This window comes from Marmota flaviventris, chromosome 8 (assembly GCF_047511675.1).
Source record: "Marmota flaviventris isolate mMarFla1 chromosome 8, mMarFla1.hap1, whole genome shotgun sequence".
NCBI lineage: Eukaryota > Metazoa > Chordata > Mammalia > Rodentia > Sciuridae > Marmota > Marmota flaviventris.
In genome coordinates, this window is record NC_092505.1 from 114,666,231 (window position 1) to 114,682,147 (window position 15,917).

General features: G+C 42.8%; 2 protein-coding genes across 2 annotated transcripts in view; one reads left to right on the plus strand and one right to left on the minus strand.

The window, feature by feature from the left end:
- Cp (ceruloplasmin) overlaps positions 1–15,917 on the plus strand; it is a 34,224-nt gene that overhangs the window by 17,331 nt on the left and 976 nt on the right. Inside the window, exons 7-17 of the mRNA XM_027933678.3 lie at positions 726–865; positions 1,798–1,950; positions 2,603–2,817; positions 5,073–5,223; positions 6,578–6,790; positions 7,821–8,028; positions 9,482–9,621; positions 10,714–10,842; positions 13,077–13,183; positions 14,605–14,821; positions 15,260–15,399. Coding sequence (XP_027789479.2) covers positions 726–865; positions 1,798–1,950; positions 2,603–2,817; positions 5,073–5,223; positions 6,578–6,790; positions 7,821–8,028; positions 9,482–9,621; positions 10,714–10,842; positions 13,077–13,183; positions 14,605–14,821; positions 15,260–15,399 — 1,813 coding nt within the window. The remainder of the gene's footprint in view (positions 1–725; positions 866–1,797; positions 1,951–2,602; positions 2,818–5,072; positions 5,224–6,577; positions 6,791–7,820; positions 8,029–9,481; positions 9,622–10,713; positions 10,843–13,076; positions 13,184–14,604; positions 14,822–15,259; positions 15,400–15,917) is intronic.
- Hps3 (HPS3 biogenesis of lysosomal organelles complex 2 subunit 1) overlaps positions 1–15,917 on the minus strand; it is a 56,414-nt gene that overhangs the window by 2,075 nt on the left and 38,422 nt on the right. The gene's annotated exons all lie outside the window — the stretch shown is intronic.

Here is a 15,917-nt window from a genome sequence, read left to right on the forward strand (position 1 = left end):
TGAGCCTCCCTACAGGCTGTTCTTCTTTGTAATCACCTGCCCCATTCATCAGACCACACGCATTTCATCTTGGTATCACTACTTCTCCTTTAGATATTTTAAAGAATCACTTCCCTGGGAGATCTGAGCAACCTAGGCCCCTCTGCATCGTGTCCCCAGCAAGAATGACTCCATGACACCCTGTGCTCATTGCATTTATTGTATCGAGATTGCTTCATAGTCACTCCTCTGATAAATGTCAGGTCCCTGTGGACAGGCATATCAGCCTGCATACTATGCATATCATCAGCATATCACAGGTGTCCTGGACAGAGCAGATATTCAACACATTTGCAAATGAAAGAAGAGATGAATGGGGTGCCTTTGTGCTAGTCAGATGCCCTTCTGGTGTTTAATTTCTTCATTTGTAAATGTGGAGGATGATTCCCACTTAGTGGCCTGTGGATTTCAGCAAATGAAAGAAAGTTTCCATCAGCTAGCTGGTGCAACTCTAAGACAAACTGCAGCTACTGTGTTTTCAAACACTTCATGACTAAGTACAAAGATTCTGTTGTAGAACAAATCATTAACTGTCAAGGGTGGACAAGGACCCTCCTGAACTTTTCATTTCAGGTGATGTTTATCTTGAGGCAGTGAACAGGATTTTTTTCTTATATGGGCCTTATGTGAATACACACCTTCTGTCTCACTTCAACACCAGCATCAGACCTTTTTTCTTTTGACAGTGACTCAAGGGTATTTTTTGAACAAGGTTCTACAAGAATTGGTGGCTCTTATAAAAAGCTGGTTTACCGTGAGTACACAGATGTGACCTTCACAAAGCAAAAGGAAAGAGGCCCAGAGGAGGAACATCTTGGCATCCTGGGTGAGTCTGCAGAAAATATGCATGGCTGGGGATACCCACCCCCAACCCAAGAAAGAACAGACTTCCATGTGAAAACTGGGCACTCAGAGAGTCAAACTCCAATAAAATGCAGCAACTAATGAGAAGGCCAGGCGTGACCCCAAGCCCTCTGCAGGTGTCCCCAGGACAGCCTCCAGATGTGCATAGTGGAAGACCAGAGTGTGGATTCAGATGTCCTTCTTCTTCATCTGTTAGCTTCGGGGATTTTGGAAATGACTTAACTTTCTGTGCCTGCTTGACTCCGCAATATGGGAACAATAATAGTGCTTACCTCATGAAATCATAGTGAGGATTAAATGAGCTATTACATGTAAATACTCAGAACTGCAGATAGAAAGCTCTCAAAGATCAGTTTGGCCATTCCGCAAAATATCTATGTACTATAGAACTATGTTTTTATTCCATAACTGGTAATAATATTAATTTTAGTGATAGAAAATCTGAAAGTGTCATCCTTTGTAACCAAACTAATAAGCTGCTTTGGGTGGTCATGGTTTATAGAACCCACTGACTCTTGGGACAAATGACACACATTTAGCCAGCAGAAGACTAGACTGAGGAGTATATAGTTACTTCAAATAAGTTTCTGTAGATGTGTAGACACTCAGTACAATTTTTCATGGATGTTGAAAGTCTATTATTAACTTGGGAAAAAAATGATAACAAATTTCATTACCCTGAAGTTGGATCAAAAAGTTCTTCTTATCTCTTCCTAATCTCACCATGTCAGATTGGCCATGAACTTTTTTAAAAAACCCAACTTTTCAGTTTGCCACAAATAAGCATGTTGCTTCCAGTGGTACTCGCTAGAGGACACTGCCGAAGAAAATAATGCTTATACATTTTGCACATTATATAGCAATGAAGTCCAATAATTCTCCCTTTGTTCCTAGGTCCCATCATTTGGGCAGAAGTGGGAGACACCATCAAAGTCACCTTCTATAACAAAGGACCATACCCCCTCAGTATTGAGCCAACTGGGGTGAGATTCAGCAAGGACAATGAGGGCATGTTCTATGCGCAACACTACAATCCCCCGACGGAAAGTGAGTATGGCCCCTTTCAACCAATCATCAGCAATGTAAAGTTTTACAAGACGTCCAGATGCCCATTTTAGAATATTGGAAAAATATATGAAGGTATAACCAAAAATATGCGTTATCCACAGTTCTATAGACAAGTACGATTACATTTTATATAATTCCTCCACTTTCTTCTATGCACTATAATATATATTTTAAATATGATCATGATAGTATATAAATATACTTATCATAATAGTTTTGCACCCAGAGTTTGTTCTGTTAGCATTATAAGTATTTATACATATAATTTTAATGATGCAAAATATACCAGCATATGGATATCTTTGAGCTTTTCACTTTTCAAGGGTGACCAATGAAGACTGGTGATTTTGCCACCACTTGCAATGTGACCCTGGGCTGGTTATTCAGCCTCTCTGGCCTCAGTTTCCTCAAGTGTAAATTGGGGAGGTTTGAATAGTTCCACAATTACTTTCAGTTTTAAGCTTCTTGAATAAGTCACTCTAACCTGCTGATCTGACACAGGAGCACTAGTAGGATTCCATTCTCACTCACCACAAGGAACCTGGAAGTAGATTATCCTAAACTCAATTCATCATGTGGCTCTAGTGACAGTAAGAAGAACACTGAACTTCCTGCTGTGGCCTCCTCACAGGTCCACCTCCTCATCCAGCCTCCCATGTGGCACCTAAGGAAACCTTTACCTATGAATGGACTGTCCCCCAGGAAGTGGGACCCACTTATGCAGATCCCGTGTGCCTGTCTAGGATGTACTATTCTGCTGTGGATCCCACGAAAGATATATTCACTGGGCTTATCGGGCCAATGAAAATATGCAAGAAAGGAAGTTTACATGCAAATGGGAGACAGGTAGGTCTAGTCAGAGGAAATGAAAATGATGTGTCAATCTCTAAGTTATCATTATTTTGAGACAGTGAAGATTTCACATATAACTTTTATTCTCAATTTTTCTTAGCCTAATAAGATGTATATTAAGCAGAGATTTTCTGCTAATACGATTGTTAGAAGATGGGTTGGGAATGTGATCGTCCATAGGACTCCTGGTCTTTTATGATAAAAATAGACTTTTAACATGAACATTTAAAAAATCACCTACTAATGATAATGGTGCTGAGAATGAAACCCAGGGTCCCACTCATGCCAGACAAGTGTTCTACCACTGAGCCACACCCTAGTCCCATGTCTATATTTTTCTGTGGTGTTTTATAATACGTTTTTATTTCCCCTTCTTAATTGCTATAAATCAGTGACTTGATTTAAAGGTTTGATCAAATACAGAGGTTTTTTTTTTTTCTTTTAAGGTTACTATAACATGTGGGCTTGTGGTCCTACAAGAATACTTCTATCAGAGAAAGTATAATGTATAGTAGGCCCTCAGTAGGAGATGTTATCAGTCATCAATGATCTTTTCCTAGATCATAAACTAATCAGAAGTTGTGTTGTCGTCGTCGTCATCATCATCATCATCATCTTTTTGAATTCTACTCTTTTCTCTTTTTTATCTGGTATTTTTCTAAAAGTGGAAAGTTCCTATAATTAGTTATTTGGTTATCTCAAGGGACATGTTCTATATGAAGGAGAAGACAAAAATTTGATCCTTCCGGTTTTTTTTTAAGTTTTCAAATTTGAAATAATTCAAGCTTCAATAATGTCTTTTTAAGTCAAATTATGTATTGTCAAATTTGGGGACGGATTTACCCATTCTAATAGGAGATAAATAGTTATCCTTTATTCTATTTATTTCTAGTTTACTGAGAATGTTTTTCTATTTATAAAAAAAAAAAAAGACAAATTACTTGAACTTCTCAAAAAAAAAAAAAAATCCTGTGCTAGGCACAGAATTCAGTGGTAAATCAAACATCTAAGCTGGTTTATAGCCGTAATAGATTTACAGTTTAGAGTTATGTGGGGGGAGGGCAACAAGAGGAGAGGAGATAAACAAACACAGAAAAATGAAAATAAATAACTTCAGGGAGTGACAAATGCTTTGGAAACCAAAATACAGTAATGGGAAAGTGAATCAAAACCTTGAGAAGATGGAGACGACATCTAAGGAGCTAAACTTCAGGCAAACAAACTCACAGCAGTCTGGGGGGACACAAAGGGAACAGGTTGGGCAGGAACACTCCATGTTACAAAAATTTCATTTCAGATGATATTTTTTAAATGGAGTATTATAGAAATTCTGTCTCTGAAATTTAAAAAATGTTACCAGGACATATTTAGGTGTAGTTACTATTTCATCTTATTTCCAGTGAAGCTTTTGAATCTGAAGACTTCGGTTTTTTCTCTTTATGCTGGTGGACATTCCTGCTACTATATCTGATGATTGTGTCTCCCCCTTTTTCAACTCCTGTCTTTTCTAAAATCATTGCTGTATGTACTTCTCATCTTCATTTCTTCTGATGTATGGGCACTTTCTTCAGATCACCTTCCTTAACTCAGTTCTCGATAGGATCTAACCTTCAGGTCTCTGCCTTTAGTGGGTTTTACACTTTGATAATTGTGTTCTTCCTATCAAGAGGAATCTTAAGGGAAAGACATGCAACTCTCTCTAACGTTTGCTCTCCTTTGCCATCTTCTAAATTCTTTTTTTTTTTTTTTTTTTGGCCCAGGGGCAGGAGAGGGCCCAGCTGGTTGGAGACTGTGAATCTATGCTCCAATTCATTGGCAGATTATTTAATCACTCAGGATGATCTATCTTTCAATCTGTTGCTTCCACCTGCTCTGCCTTCAGGAATTCTGAAGTTCTCATAAATGTGCATGCATCTTCCCTGACTTCCATCACCCACACGTGTCCACCCCCCAATTTTAGTAAATTTTTTTTTGGAGTGTGGTTTCAATTGATGGGGGGGCACGTGGGTAGGAAGGGAGATGAGAATCTGAAGTTTTAGCTGCAGAGAGAAACTCAGATTACCATACTAAACCACAACCCCATTAACAGACGCCAAGGTAAACCCTGGTAGCCAACTGGAATTTCACCAGCTCTAGTTCACAAAGAGGAGCAGACATGTCTGTTCTTGCTTTAGCCTGTCTGCATGCACAGCCTTATGTCTGCCACTTTATTCATTCTGCCTTCACCTCATTGTTCTTCTGATTTGCAGAAAGATGTAGACAAGGAGTTCTATTTGTTTCCCACTGTATTTGATGAGAACGAGAGTTTGCTCCTGGATGATAATATTAGAATGTTTACAACTGCACCTGATCAGGTGGATAAAGAAGATGCAGACTTCCAGGAATCCAATAAGATGCACTGTGAGTACCACATCCCCACCAAGCTCTGGGGTTATTTCAGTGTTGAATACATACGACTTTTATTTAAACCAAAATGTGGACAGCTTTGCTCATTAATATTCAACAAATGATTAAACAGTGCTCTGATGGTAATATCATTGGTTATTTAATATTTCAGTCAATTATCCATCATTTCACTTAACTCAGAATATAAGACATACAAGATATGCCTAGTAGATGAATAGTCCTGAAAGGGGGTCCCTATCAGCAGCCTCCACATTGCCTATGGACATGAAAGGCAAATCCTTAAGCCCAATCCCTACCCAGTAAATAGAAATTTGGTGTGTTAACTCCCAGAAATCTACATTTAACAACCCTCCAGGTCATTCTGATGTAGGCTCAAGTTTGAGAACTACCGGGTTGGGCACTTTTCTCACCCATGCCTCAGTAACGACAGGCTCATTTTATTATTCAATGTAAAAAGATATGACCTTTGCCCTATGATCTCATGATTCTCACTCTTGACTGAACATCACCTGAGGATCACCTACCTGGGAGCTTTAAAAACTACCAATGCCCAGAATAATTTTCATTTAATTGAAGCCTAGATTTGAAGATATAATGCAGTGTGTGTGTGTGTGTGTGTGTGTGTGTGTGTGTCTGTATAATTTCTTCTTTTTCTTTTTCTCTCGGTGTAATCCTAAAATATGATGGTTATGGTTAGAGACAGTGAGCTAATGTTCAAAAAGCCCACACCACTAATTTAGAACAGTAAAAACTATTGTAGCTCACAGAGGGAAAAAAAAAAAAAAGTTAAGTTTTGGTTAGTTTGTTTACAGCTAGACTGGTTCTGGTCATACCACCTACAATCTATGAAATATGTTATTGATTCTGCATTTTTGCATTTTGCAAGTATCAAAAATATTATCTATTGAAAATAACAGAAAAAATTCCTTGCATCGACTCTTCCCTGACGTTCAAGATGAGAACTTTCATCTAAGACAAACACATTCCCAGTGTATGATGTCCAGGAAGAGCAGTATTTGTTCATAGGTTTAGGAACTCACTAAAATGACCACAGAGAGAAGAAAGAATGGCAGCGGAAACCCACTGTTCTAGCAGGAAGAACAGGGAGGTCCCCAAGGTGCCAGGGACACAGCACAGAACTCTGAGGCCTTCAGTTCTGCTCCTTTAGTCAGGGACTGCTCTGGAAGTGCCAGGGATGACACAGACACTCCTGACACATAAAGAACAGACAGGCTTGAATGGGGCTTTTAAAATTAAAAAAAAAAACAAAACACATAGTTGGGTTTGGAAAGTCAGAGACTGTCATAAAATAAATTGCTCTCAATAGGATATTTCCCAACTTTTACAGCGATTAATGGATTCATGTATGGGAATCTGCCTGGTCTCAATATGTGCCTAGGAGACTCAGTCGTGTGGTACGTATTCAGTGCTGGAAATGAGGCCGACGTACATGGGATCTACTTTTCAGGAAACACATTTCTATCAAAAGGAGAAAGAAGAGACACAGCCAATCTCTTCCCACAAACGAGTCTGACACTTCTCATGCAGCCTGACTCGGCAGGTTCGTGTGCCTAGAGCCAAGATAAGACTCTGTTAGGCTGATTCGTGTAGCCAAACATGTTGGGTGGTAAAGTTACCCTGGCTCAAGTCTCCCAAAGGTCCTTCCTTCCTTGAAAGGGTGTGTAAGGAATATATAGACCTGCGTATTCCCTATCTACTGGGGATAAAAGGGGATACCAGAGGAAGAAGAGAGGGGGCTCTGGTTTACTCCGATTCCACACAGAAGAGTCCTCAAGCAATTTCCTTTTTAATTCAGGTCCTCTTGAAGGTAGCTGGGGAGGCAGAGTAGCAGGGTGGCCCCCACAGAGCTCCAACGCTGAGCTTTCCATAGGGTCTCTGGAGCCTGGATACACTGCTTGCCCTGTTCTCCGCTAGAACTGCAGCCATGCAAATTCAGACAGCGACCAGCCTTGCTCTGAATGAGCCAACCAAACTGAAACAACCCAGAAAGAATTTTAATCAAGATACGAAAATATGCTAATTTATTTCAGGATTTATTTGGCTCATTTTGTGCCACTAAAACTCAAAACAGATGCAGTGACTCCCTTTTTATTCTTTTGACAAGTAGAAATACATGGGACAATGAAAAAAAAAAAGGGAGATAAAGTGTCTCATGGAGCTGAAATTCTATCCCAGGGAGACAGACACTAAGCAATCCTAAGAATACATCCACATCAAGTGGTTATAAGTACGGGCAGAAGACTAGGGCAAGGAGGAGATGGCGACCTGTGGAGCAGGAGCCAAGACTCCCTCAGGAGGTGACAATTAGGGAGAGACATGAATAATGTGAGCATGTGCACCATGTAGATATCTGGGGAGAAGCTTCCAGGCAGGGGAGGTGGCCAGTGCAAGGGTATCTGGATGGGCACATGCCAACCTCTTCTAAGAACAGCTAAGGGGCCTGCAATAGAGTAAACAGCAGGTGAGGCCATCAGAGGTGGGTGTCAGGTCCTCTAACCGGGTCACAAGAAGGGCCTTGGCATGGATTTGGAGTAAGGTAGGGAGCCACCTTTTCCTCTCTCCCACTCCAGGGACCTTTGACGTCGAGTGCCTTACGACCGACCACTACACAGGTGGCATGAAGCAGAAATACACTGTGAGCAGCTGCACACAGCAGCCCGAGGATCTCACCGGCTACCTGAATGAAAGAACCTACTACGTGGCAGCCCTGGAGGTGGAATGGGATTATTCGCCATACAGGGCATGGGAGAAGGAGCTGCATCACTTACAAGAGCTAAAGTAACCCGCCAGGCTTTCATTTCCACTTTGTGATTTTAGGTTTCCTACCAGAGGAGAATGATACCAACTTTTAGAATCAGAAGCCCTTGGGTTCAGCAATACCAACCCAAACAACAAAAGCCTCCTAAGAACCTGTCCTCATCTATTGCTGCTTAATTTTCTCATGAGGAAAACTTCCATTATTTTGTTATTTATTTTCAAACTAAACCAAAATTAGGGGCCAAATTCAGAGCTCACTGTTAACTTTATTTACCAACTATTGGCTGCTTGTTTTTCTTTCCAAATTTTACTTTTAATGCATTTTGTATTCCTAAAACTGTTAGGTATGCAAGAATATTTTAAATGCCTGATGGCAGTCTAGGAACTCTTTCCTCCCAAGAACTTATAGGAAAATATGATTCAAAACCATTAGCGATGTGTGCTGTATGGAAAAAAAAAAGAATAAATTTAGTGTGCATAATGAAGTGAAAGATGGCTACCAGAGCTTCCAACACCCGTTCCGAGCAGCATCACCTGGCACCCTAGTAAGCACTGTGCTCTCCTCTATATCAACTACATCTTGCACCGTCTGGATGATCTGGTCTGAGGACTGGGCTCTGCGTGGATAAGCAGATCCAGGGTGCACAGCACAGAGGAGAGCCGTGGTGGGCAGCACGGGCTGGTCAGTTTGACTGTGATGGCAACTGTGGTTTTCAGAGGAGTAAAAGGTTATTTTGGTGACTGGGATTAAATTGTTAAAAAGCTATGCAAGCCAGGTGTGGTGGCACACGCCTGTAATCCCAGCAGTTTGGGAGGCTGGTGCAAGAGGATTACAAATTCAAAGCTAGCCTCGGCAATTTAGTGAGGTCCTAAGCAACACAAAAAGACTCTGCCTCTAAATAAAATATATTTTAAAATACAGGGGTGTTGGAGATGTGGATCAGTGGATAAGCAATCCTGGGTTCAATTTCTAGTACCAAAAAAACAAAAAGACTATATAGGAGTCATGAGGTGGCCATGAAAATTTTAGGAACAGGGGATGATCGGGAAAAGGTGCCATTGCAGCTTCTAGCATCCAGAAATGTGGCAGTAGCCTGAGATCCCATCACTGACCGAATCTGGACTCATACAGCTTTAGGCAGCACGGAAACCTAGGGATGATCTGTTGATCAGAAAACCGTGGCTCCAACAGGTCGTGATGAGCTGGAGGTAATGTAGCCAGTGGCAAAGTGAGGACCAGGATCAGGGACGCCACCCAGATGGCGAGGTGTGCTGTCTGCCACACGCATCTAGCTTTAAAGCCTTGGTTTTTTGTTTTTTGTTTTTTTTTTACTGGGGTGGGAAATGACTAAAAACTGCCACAATTACTTCAATAAAATTATACTTTTACTCAAAATTTAAAACTTAAAAACAACTTCCATTTTCATTAAAAAAATACTAACCTGTTTTTTGTCTTTTTTTTTTTTTTTTTTAGTGTTTCCAATGCATTTCTAGATAAGGGGGAGTTTTACATAGGCTCTAAGTACAAGAAAGCTGTGTACCGGCAATACACCGACAGCACCTTCCGAGTCCCAGTGGAGAGAAAACCTGAGGAAGAGCACCTGGGGATTCTAGGTAGGTTCACGCACCTCATGTCAGAGGGGCGGCAAGCCATGTCCCTGGATTCTATTTTCCTTTCATATATCACAGTTATTCAAATCAAAATAAAAGGTTATTCAGTAAAAGAGAAGCCTATGCTTATTGAAGAGTATAGATAATAAAATATTACTCATTTCTGTCAGAAATAATGCATTATTGCTTATACTGGTGAACTTTTATGTATTTGGTATTTATCAAGTGAATTAATGAAGTTTTGGTGAAGTTCCTAAGAAGCTGCTTCCTAATGAAATTCCTACCCAAATTCTCCCTTTTATCCTCTCTCTCTCTCTCTCTCTCTCTCTCTCTCTCTCACCGAGCCATTTAATTTTTAAATTAAGATGTAAATGGTTAATTACAAGAACACCCCCACACACGGGAAAGCGAGTGTTACCATACACAGGCAATGGAGAAGTTGCCCTGGACTGGTCAGGAGCCACCTGAAGACAAAATGCCTGACTTGACCACACCAGGCTTGGAAATGATCTCGAAAACCACCTGACACCTTCACCCCCCCTCTCTCCCCAACATCAGAGTTTCCCTGGGGCTTGGTTATCCTCAGCCCCTAGAGCAAGACACCCAGAGGAAAATGGCATTGATGTCGGATGGCAGAAATTCTACCAGACAGAAAATGGTTGGGATTGGCTAGGGGGCAGGATGGAGAGGGGCAGCCCGTCCTGTCAAATAAGAACCGTCCTAAACTCACGCTCAGGAAGACCCCTGGGGGGACCAGCTCCCCAAGATTAGGCACTACCTCTAGAACTCTGGGTAAGAGATTTACCATGGTCTCCAGGATGACCCCTGGTCATCAGCTCCCCTGATGAAGCACTACCCCTGGAACTCTAAGTAAGAGCTTTACTGTGGTCTCCATCTTTCCTGGAAGCCATTGCTGGTATTTTTACCCCAGAGCATCTGGTATGGGTGTAAATCTATGCTGGTACTAGCTCAAAGCCACAGGGGAGATCAGAGACCGCCTCACAGTGGGAAAGTCACCTGGTCTCGGCTTTATTACTAAGTTAGAAGTTTCCATCTGGCAGGGGAATAAGCCACTCTTCCTTTCCCTCTCACCAGGCCCACAGCTTCATGCAGATGTTGGAGACAAAGTCAAGATTGTCTTTAAAAACATGGCAACAAGACCCTACTCCATACATGCCCACGGGGTGAAAACAGAGAGCCCCCTGGTGACTCCGACACTGCCAGGTACTCACGGGGAGGAGCACCTTAGGGACACAGCAGCCTCTCCATGGATGGCTACTGTCACACAGGCATTTCTTCCAAATGAGTGTGACCTGAGGAAGTGAAGCAGGAGGTGGGGGCTCAGAGGGGACACGAGGAGTGTGTCTGCATGTGCACTGGTGTCCAAGCATGTGCTCCTACCAGGGCAAAGGAGCCAACAGGGAAGCAGGAAGAGGCTGCAGAGCTGCAGATCCTCCAGGGGAGTGCCAGACGCTCCCCCAAGCTCAGCTAGGGCATGCCTCAGGTGGCACCGACCCTACTACCTATGGCTGAAGTGTGTGGGCCTGTCTCCCAGATAGGGTCAGTAGGGCCAGAGGTTGCCGCTTGTCATTTTAACTGCCCCCTGTATCTAGTCCAGTACCCGGCATGACCTAGCTCAGAAGATGTTTTCTTCCGTTATTTGTCAAATTGGCTTCTAGGAAAAGGCCATTTTTTTTTCGGTCATTTGGGAGTGCTCAAATACACCATACGAGAAAAGGAATAATTGCTCTGCAGAGTTGCTCTTGCAAATTTAGTGGGAACAGAAATTTAAAAACCCTGCCCTGGTGGTCCTCCTGCTCTTCCCCGGGAGGCAAGCAGATCAGAGGGAGCTAAATGGGGAGCAGCAAGCACTGCTGTGGAAGGCCCAGCAGGGTGAGGAGTCCCGGGTGCTGTTCTAGGGCCGTCAGGAGGGCTTCTTTGAGGAGGTGACATTGATGGGGACATCTAAGTGGCATGAGGCAATGGTGCCCAGGTAGTTGTAGGGAAGACCCAAGGCCCCCGAGATGGGAGATGGGAGTGTGCCTGGCCTGAAAACAGCAAGCAGCCCAGAGGTGAGAGCCGAGCAAGCAAGGGACAGAATGTGAAGCAGGGACAGTGGGGCGGGACGGAGGAGGGAGGACCAGGAGGCCGTGACTAAGACGGAGAGTCTATATTCTAAACACCTGTGCAAGGATCTGAGCAGAAGAAGGATGACTGACATCTTTTAAGGGGCATTCTGGCTGATAGGTGGGCAGGTGACTCTTGGGGCAAAGGCAGCATCAGGGACCAGTGAGAGAACTTGTTTGATAATCTGGGTAAAAATTCTACCCAATCATCATGATTTGGAACAGAGGAGAGCAGCTGAAAGGGTAAGAAGTTGGGGTACCAGTTTGATTTTCAAGGTGCTGCTAAAGTGGCCAAAAAGGGGGCAAGAGGGAGTGTGGGGGAGAGAAGAGCCAGGGAGGACTCAGGTTCTGAGCATCAGCCATGGGAAGAAGAGGGCCGTGGAAGGAGGAAGGGCTGTGGAGAAGGAAATGCTACTGTGCAGCTTGTTGCAATAAGTAAAAGCAGAGGTGACAGTAAGATGTTCAGGTGGTGAATTGACACTTTATATTTACAATAAAATTTTCGACATAAGAATGGTTAAAGAACAGGAATTAAGTCTTCCACATCCCTCAAGACCATGCTCAGGTCTAGCCTGCTCGCCTGGTAAAGGTCTGCAGGACTCTGGCAGGTTAGAGTCCGATGGCATTTTTAAATATGCGAGTAAAGAGCACAGTCAGGATTGGTAGAGGGCACAGGGGAAGTTCAGGTCCAGGATCAGTGACCCAGGAAGCCCTGAGGTGACTAGAAATGGAGATGGGACTGGAGAAGAGCCTGGGGATGTGGGAAAAGGGTAAGGGTTTGGCAAGGTAGGAGGATCTTCAGGGTGTCAAGGACCAGAATGTGGTTATGCCCTGCATGGGACAGGAGTGGCAGAGGAGCCTACGATGAGACAGATGGGACAAGACAGGAGGCCAGCAGGACTTTGACAAGTCGGAGGCACAGGAGTAGGGGGGCTGATCCTGAATCCTGGGCTCAGTGAGGAGGTGGTGGAAGAGAGGGAGAGGGCCACACAGAGCCAAGGGAGTCGAGTAGGACAGTCACACACAGACATGACCCCAGGGACAGGGCTGCCCCTGCGGGACAGCCATTTGGCATCTGAGGGAAACATTTCAAGCTAAGAGGAGTTGCAAAGCTTCTTCAAATGAGGATACTGGAACAGCACCCCCCTCCTGTCTGAATGACAGCAAGTGTATCATCAATAGTTAGTTCCTAGTTGACACACACAAATGACATGAAATATATCTAACAGTCAGTCTTACAACTAAATGCCTGCAAGGAGTTTTGAGTAGTATTACCCTGACATTCCAGTTCCTGGGTTACTACTATCAAGACTTAACTCCTGATTAATTTAGGTGAAATTCGCACTTATATATGGAAAATCCCAGAAAGATCTGGAGCTGGCACAGAGGATTCGCCCTGTATCCCATGGGTTTACTACTCCACTGTGGACCAAGTTAAGGTAAATGTTAAGTCATTTGGTGTTTTGTGACAACCCCCCCCAAATACACACAATTGAAGGAAGAAGAGTGTTTTCCTGGGCTCAAGTTCTATGTTAAACAGGAAAATAAGTATTCAATCTGTATTAGTTTGGTTTATTTGTTTGTAAAGATAGTTATAATTACCCTAGTATTGCCGATTATGGAGAATACTTATAGAAATTAAGTTATCGATCAATGTTGTATTTTATTTCCCTTTTGGCTTGAAAATACGTTGAACTCAAAGAGCTGGTACATGGTTTCAGCACTCTTTCCAACCAGATAATATAAAAGCTGATCTCAGCAGTCATTCACAGAGTAGCTGAAAGTGCTGTTTGATGAAACATTTCAACATTTGTTCAAATATTTGTTTTGTAGAAATAAATCTCTAGTCCAAATCTTTTCTGAGTTTTGGTGCTGCATACTGGGCACCTCCCCCAGGGCCTTAACACTCAGCCACTCTAACATGAATGCTGGGTCCTTGGCCTCCTTCTGCATGTTCCATTGTTATCAGCAGCAGCACAGGCACCCAGGCCACAGATCTGGTGCAGAGGTGCTGACTTACCCAGCACCTGCCTCTCCCTGGCTCACCCAGACCATTCACCCTCCCATCCCCACCTAGAGCTCAATCCATTCCTTCTCTCCATCCCCATAGCTCAGGTTCTTGAAACTTGTCTCAACTACACCATGGCCTCCCAGCGTCCAATCTCTTCCCCTCCAAGTCTTCCTTTGCTTCACCTAAATGACTTAGAACAAATTTGCTGCCATTTTCTGTCTAGTTTTTCAGTGGTTTCCAATGATGCACAAGACAGAACCTTAAGTTCTCTACCGTGATTCAGCCCAAAGACCCTTCAAGACCTATCCTGCCATTTCAGACGCCCAGCCCAATCCAACTGCTCACTGACGTGGCGTTGGTGGTCTCCCTCCCTGTGTGCATCAATCTTCACTGCAGCTGAGACTACTCCCATGTCTACTCCATTTCTTCCATTTCTGTTTCCTTTATTAGAATGAGTTCCTAGAGGGCAGGAGCTTTGCCCACTCTTCCATGGATTTATAGTGAGTGGCCTAAAGTGTGGCTCATATTCATGAGTTCATGAGCCCATGGTGTAAACAAGCCCACACTGTTCATTTAGGATTCTTTTAAATCACTGAGCATTAGCTGAGCCAATTTTTGGCCTCTATGCACATCTCTACTTCCATACCACTCACATAACCACCCTGTTGCTCACCACTGTTCCAACCTAACCACTTCACTGCAAAGTCAGTAAACTGGCATCGTCATGTTAGGCCAAGTCTACTAATTAAATGGGTCCTCCCCAAATTCCTGAGGTCAAGGTGGTAAGACCCCAGTTTGCTGAAACCTGACTTATATTCCAGAATGACTGAAGTTTCTGCTTGTCCCCAGGATCTCTACAGCGGATTGATTGGCCCACTGATCGTCTGTCGGAGACACTACCTGAAAGTATTCAATCCCATAAAGAAACTGGAATTCTCCCTTCTGTTTCTAGTATTTGATGAGAATGAATCTTGGTACTTAGATGACAACATCAAAACATACTCTGATCACCCCGAGAGAGTAAAAAAAGATGACGAAGAATTCATAGAAAGCAATAAAATGCATGGTACAGTATGATACATTATTCTAAAACAAATATCCTCATTTTCACCCTTTGTTTCTTTCAATTATAATTAGGTTGGAGACTATTCATTTATTACATTTTAGGTAAACTACTTTTTCCTCACTTTGTGAGGTAAAATTCTATTGAAGGGGACTATATTTAAAATCATTTACTAATTTTTCTCCCAATTCCAAAAATCTTATTCCCTTTTAATTAAATCCAATAGTAGGATTAAGGTTTTCTTCAGTGCAAGGTGATGAGAGAAGCATTAGTGTGACATAAGTGACCTTAAAATATCCATTTCCTTCATTTGTAGTGAAATGCATTCTATTGTATCCAAAAGACTCCTCCCCCCCATTCATCTAATATCATATTATCTGTGAAATACCTATCGGTTTAAAATATTCTACAAGGTAACATGCATTCACGTGCTTTCCCCAGCTATTAATGGGAGAATGTTCGGAAACCTGCGAGGCCTCACAATGCACGTGGGAGATGAGGTCAACTGGTACCTGATGGGGATGGGCAATGAGATAGATCTGCATACGGTGCACTTTCACGGCCACAGCTTCCATTACAAGGTAAGAGCCACTGGTGGTCTTCCTTCTTGCTCTGTTTGAATATGGCTTCACAGAGAGAAAATCTTTCCTCACATGTATCTATGAAAAATTCAAAGTTTCATCTAAGCATGGTGGCGCACACCTGTGATCTCAGCCACTCGGGAGGTGGAGGAAGGAGGATGTCAAGTTCAAGGCCGGCAATTTAGCAAGACCCTGTCACACACACACACACACAAAAAAAAAAAAAACCTGACAAAAGGACTAGAAATCCATCTCAGTAGCAGAGTGTTTGCCTAGCATGTGTGAGGCCCTGGGTTCTGGGGAAAAAAAAAAAAAAAAAAAAGGAAGTTTCAAAGAGTAAAAGGTATAGAAATTTCAATTGATACCAGGTCTTTGTTAACCTAAGTTTTCCTTGAAGTTTTGCTGAATTTTCATGGAGTTCCGCTCACACATTGCTCAGTAAGGCATTTGAGTGGAGTTGCTCTCAGGGAGGGCAGGAGTGTTCCCGTAATAAGCCAGAGAGCAGAGGTCAGGACCAT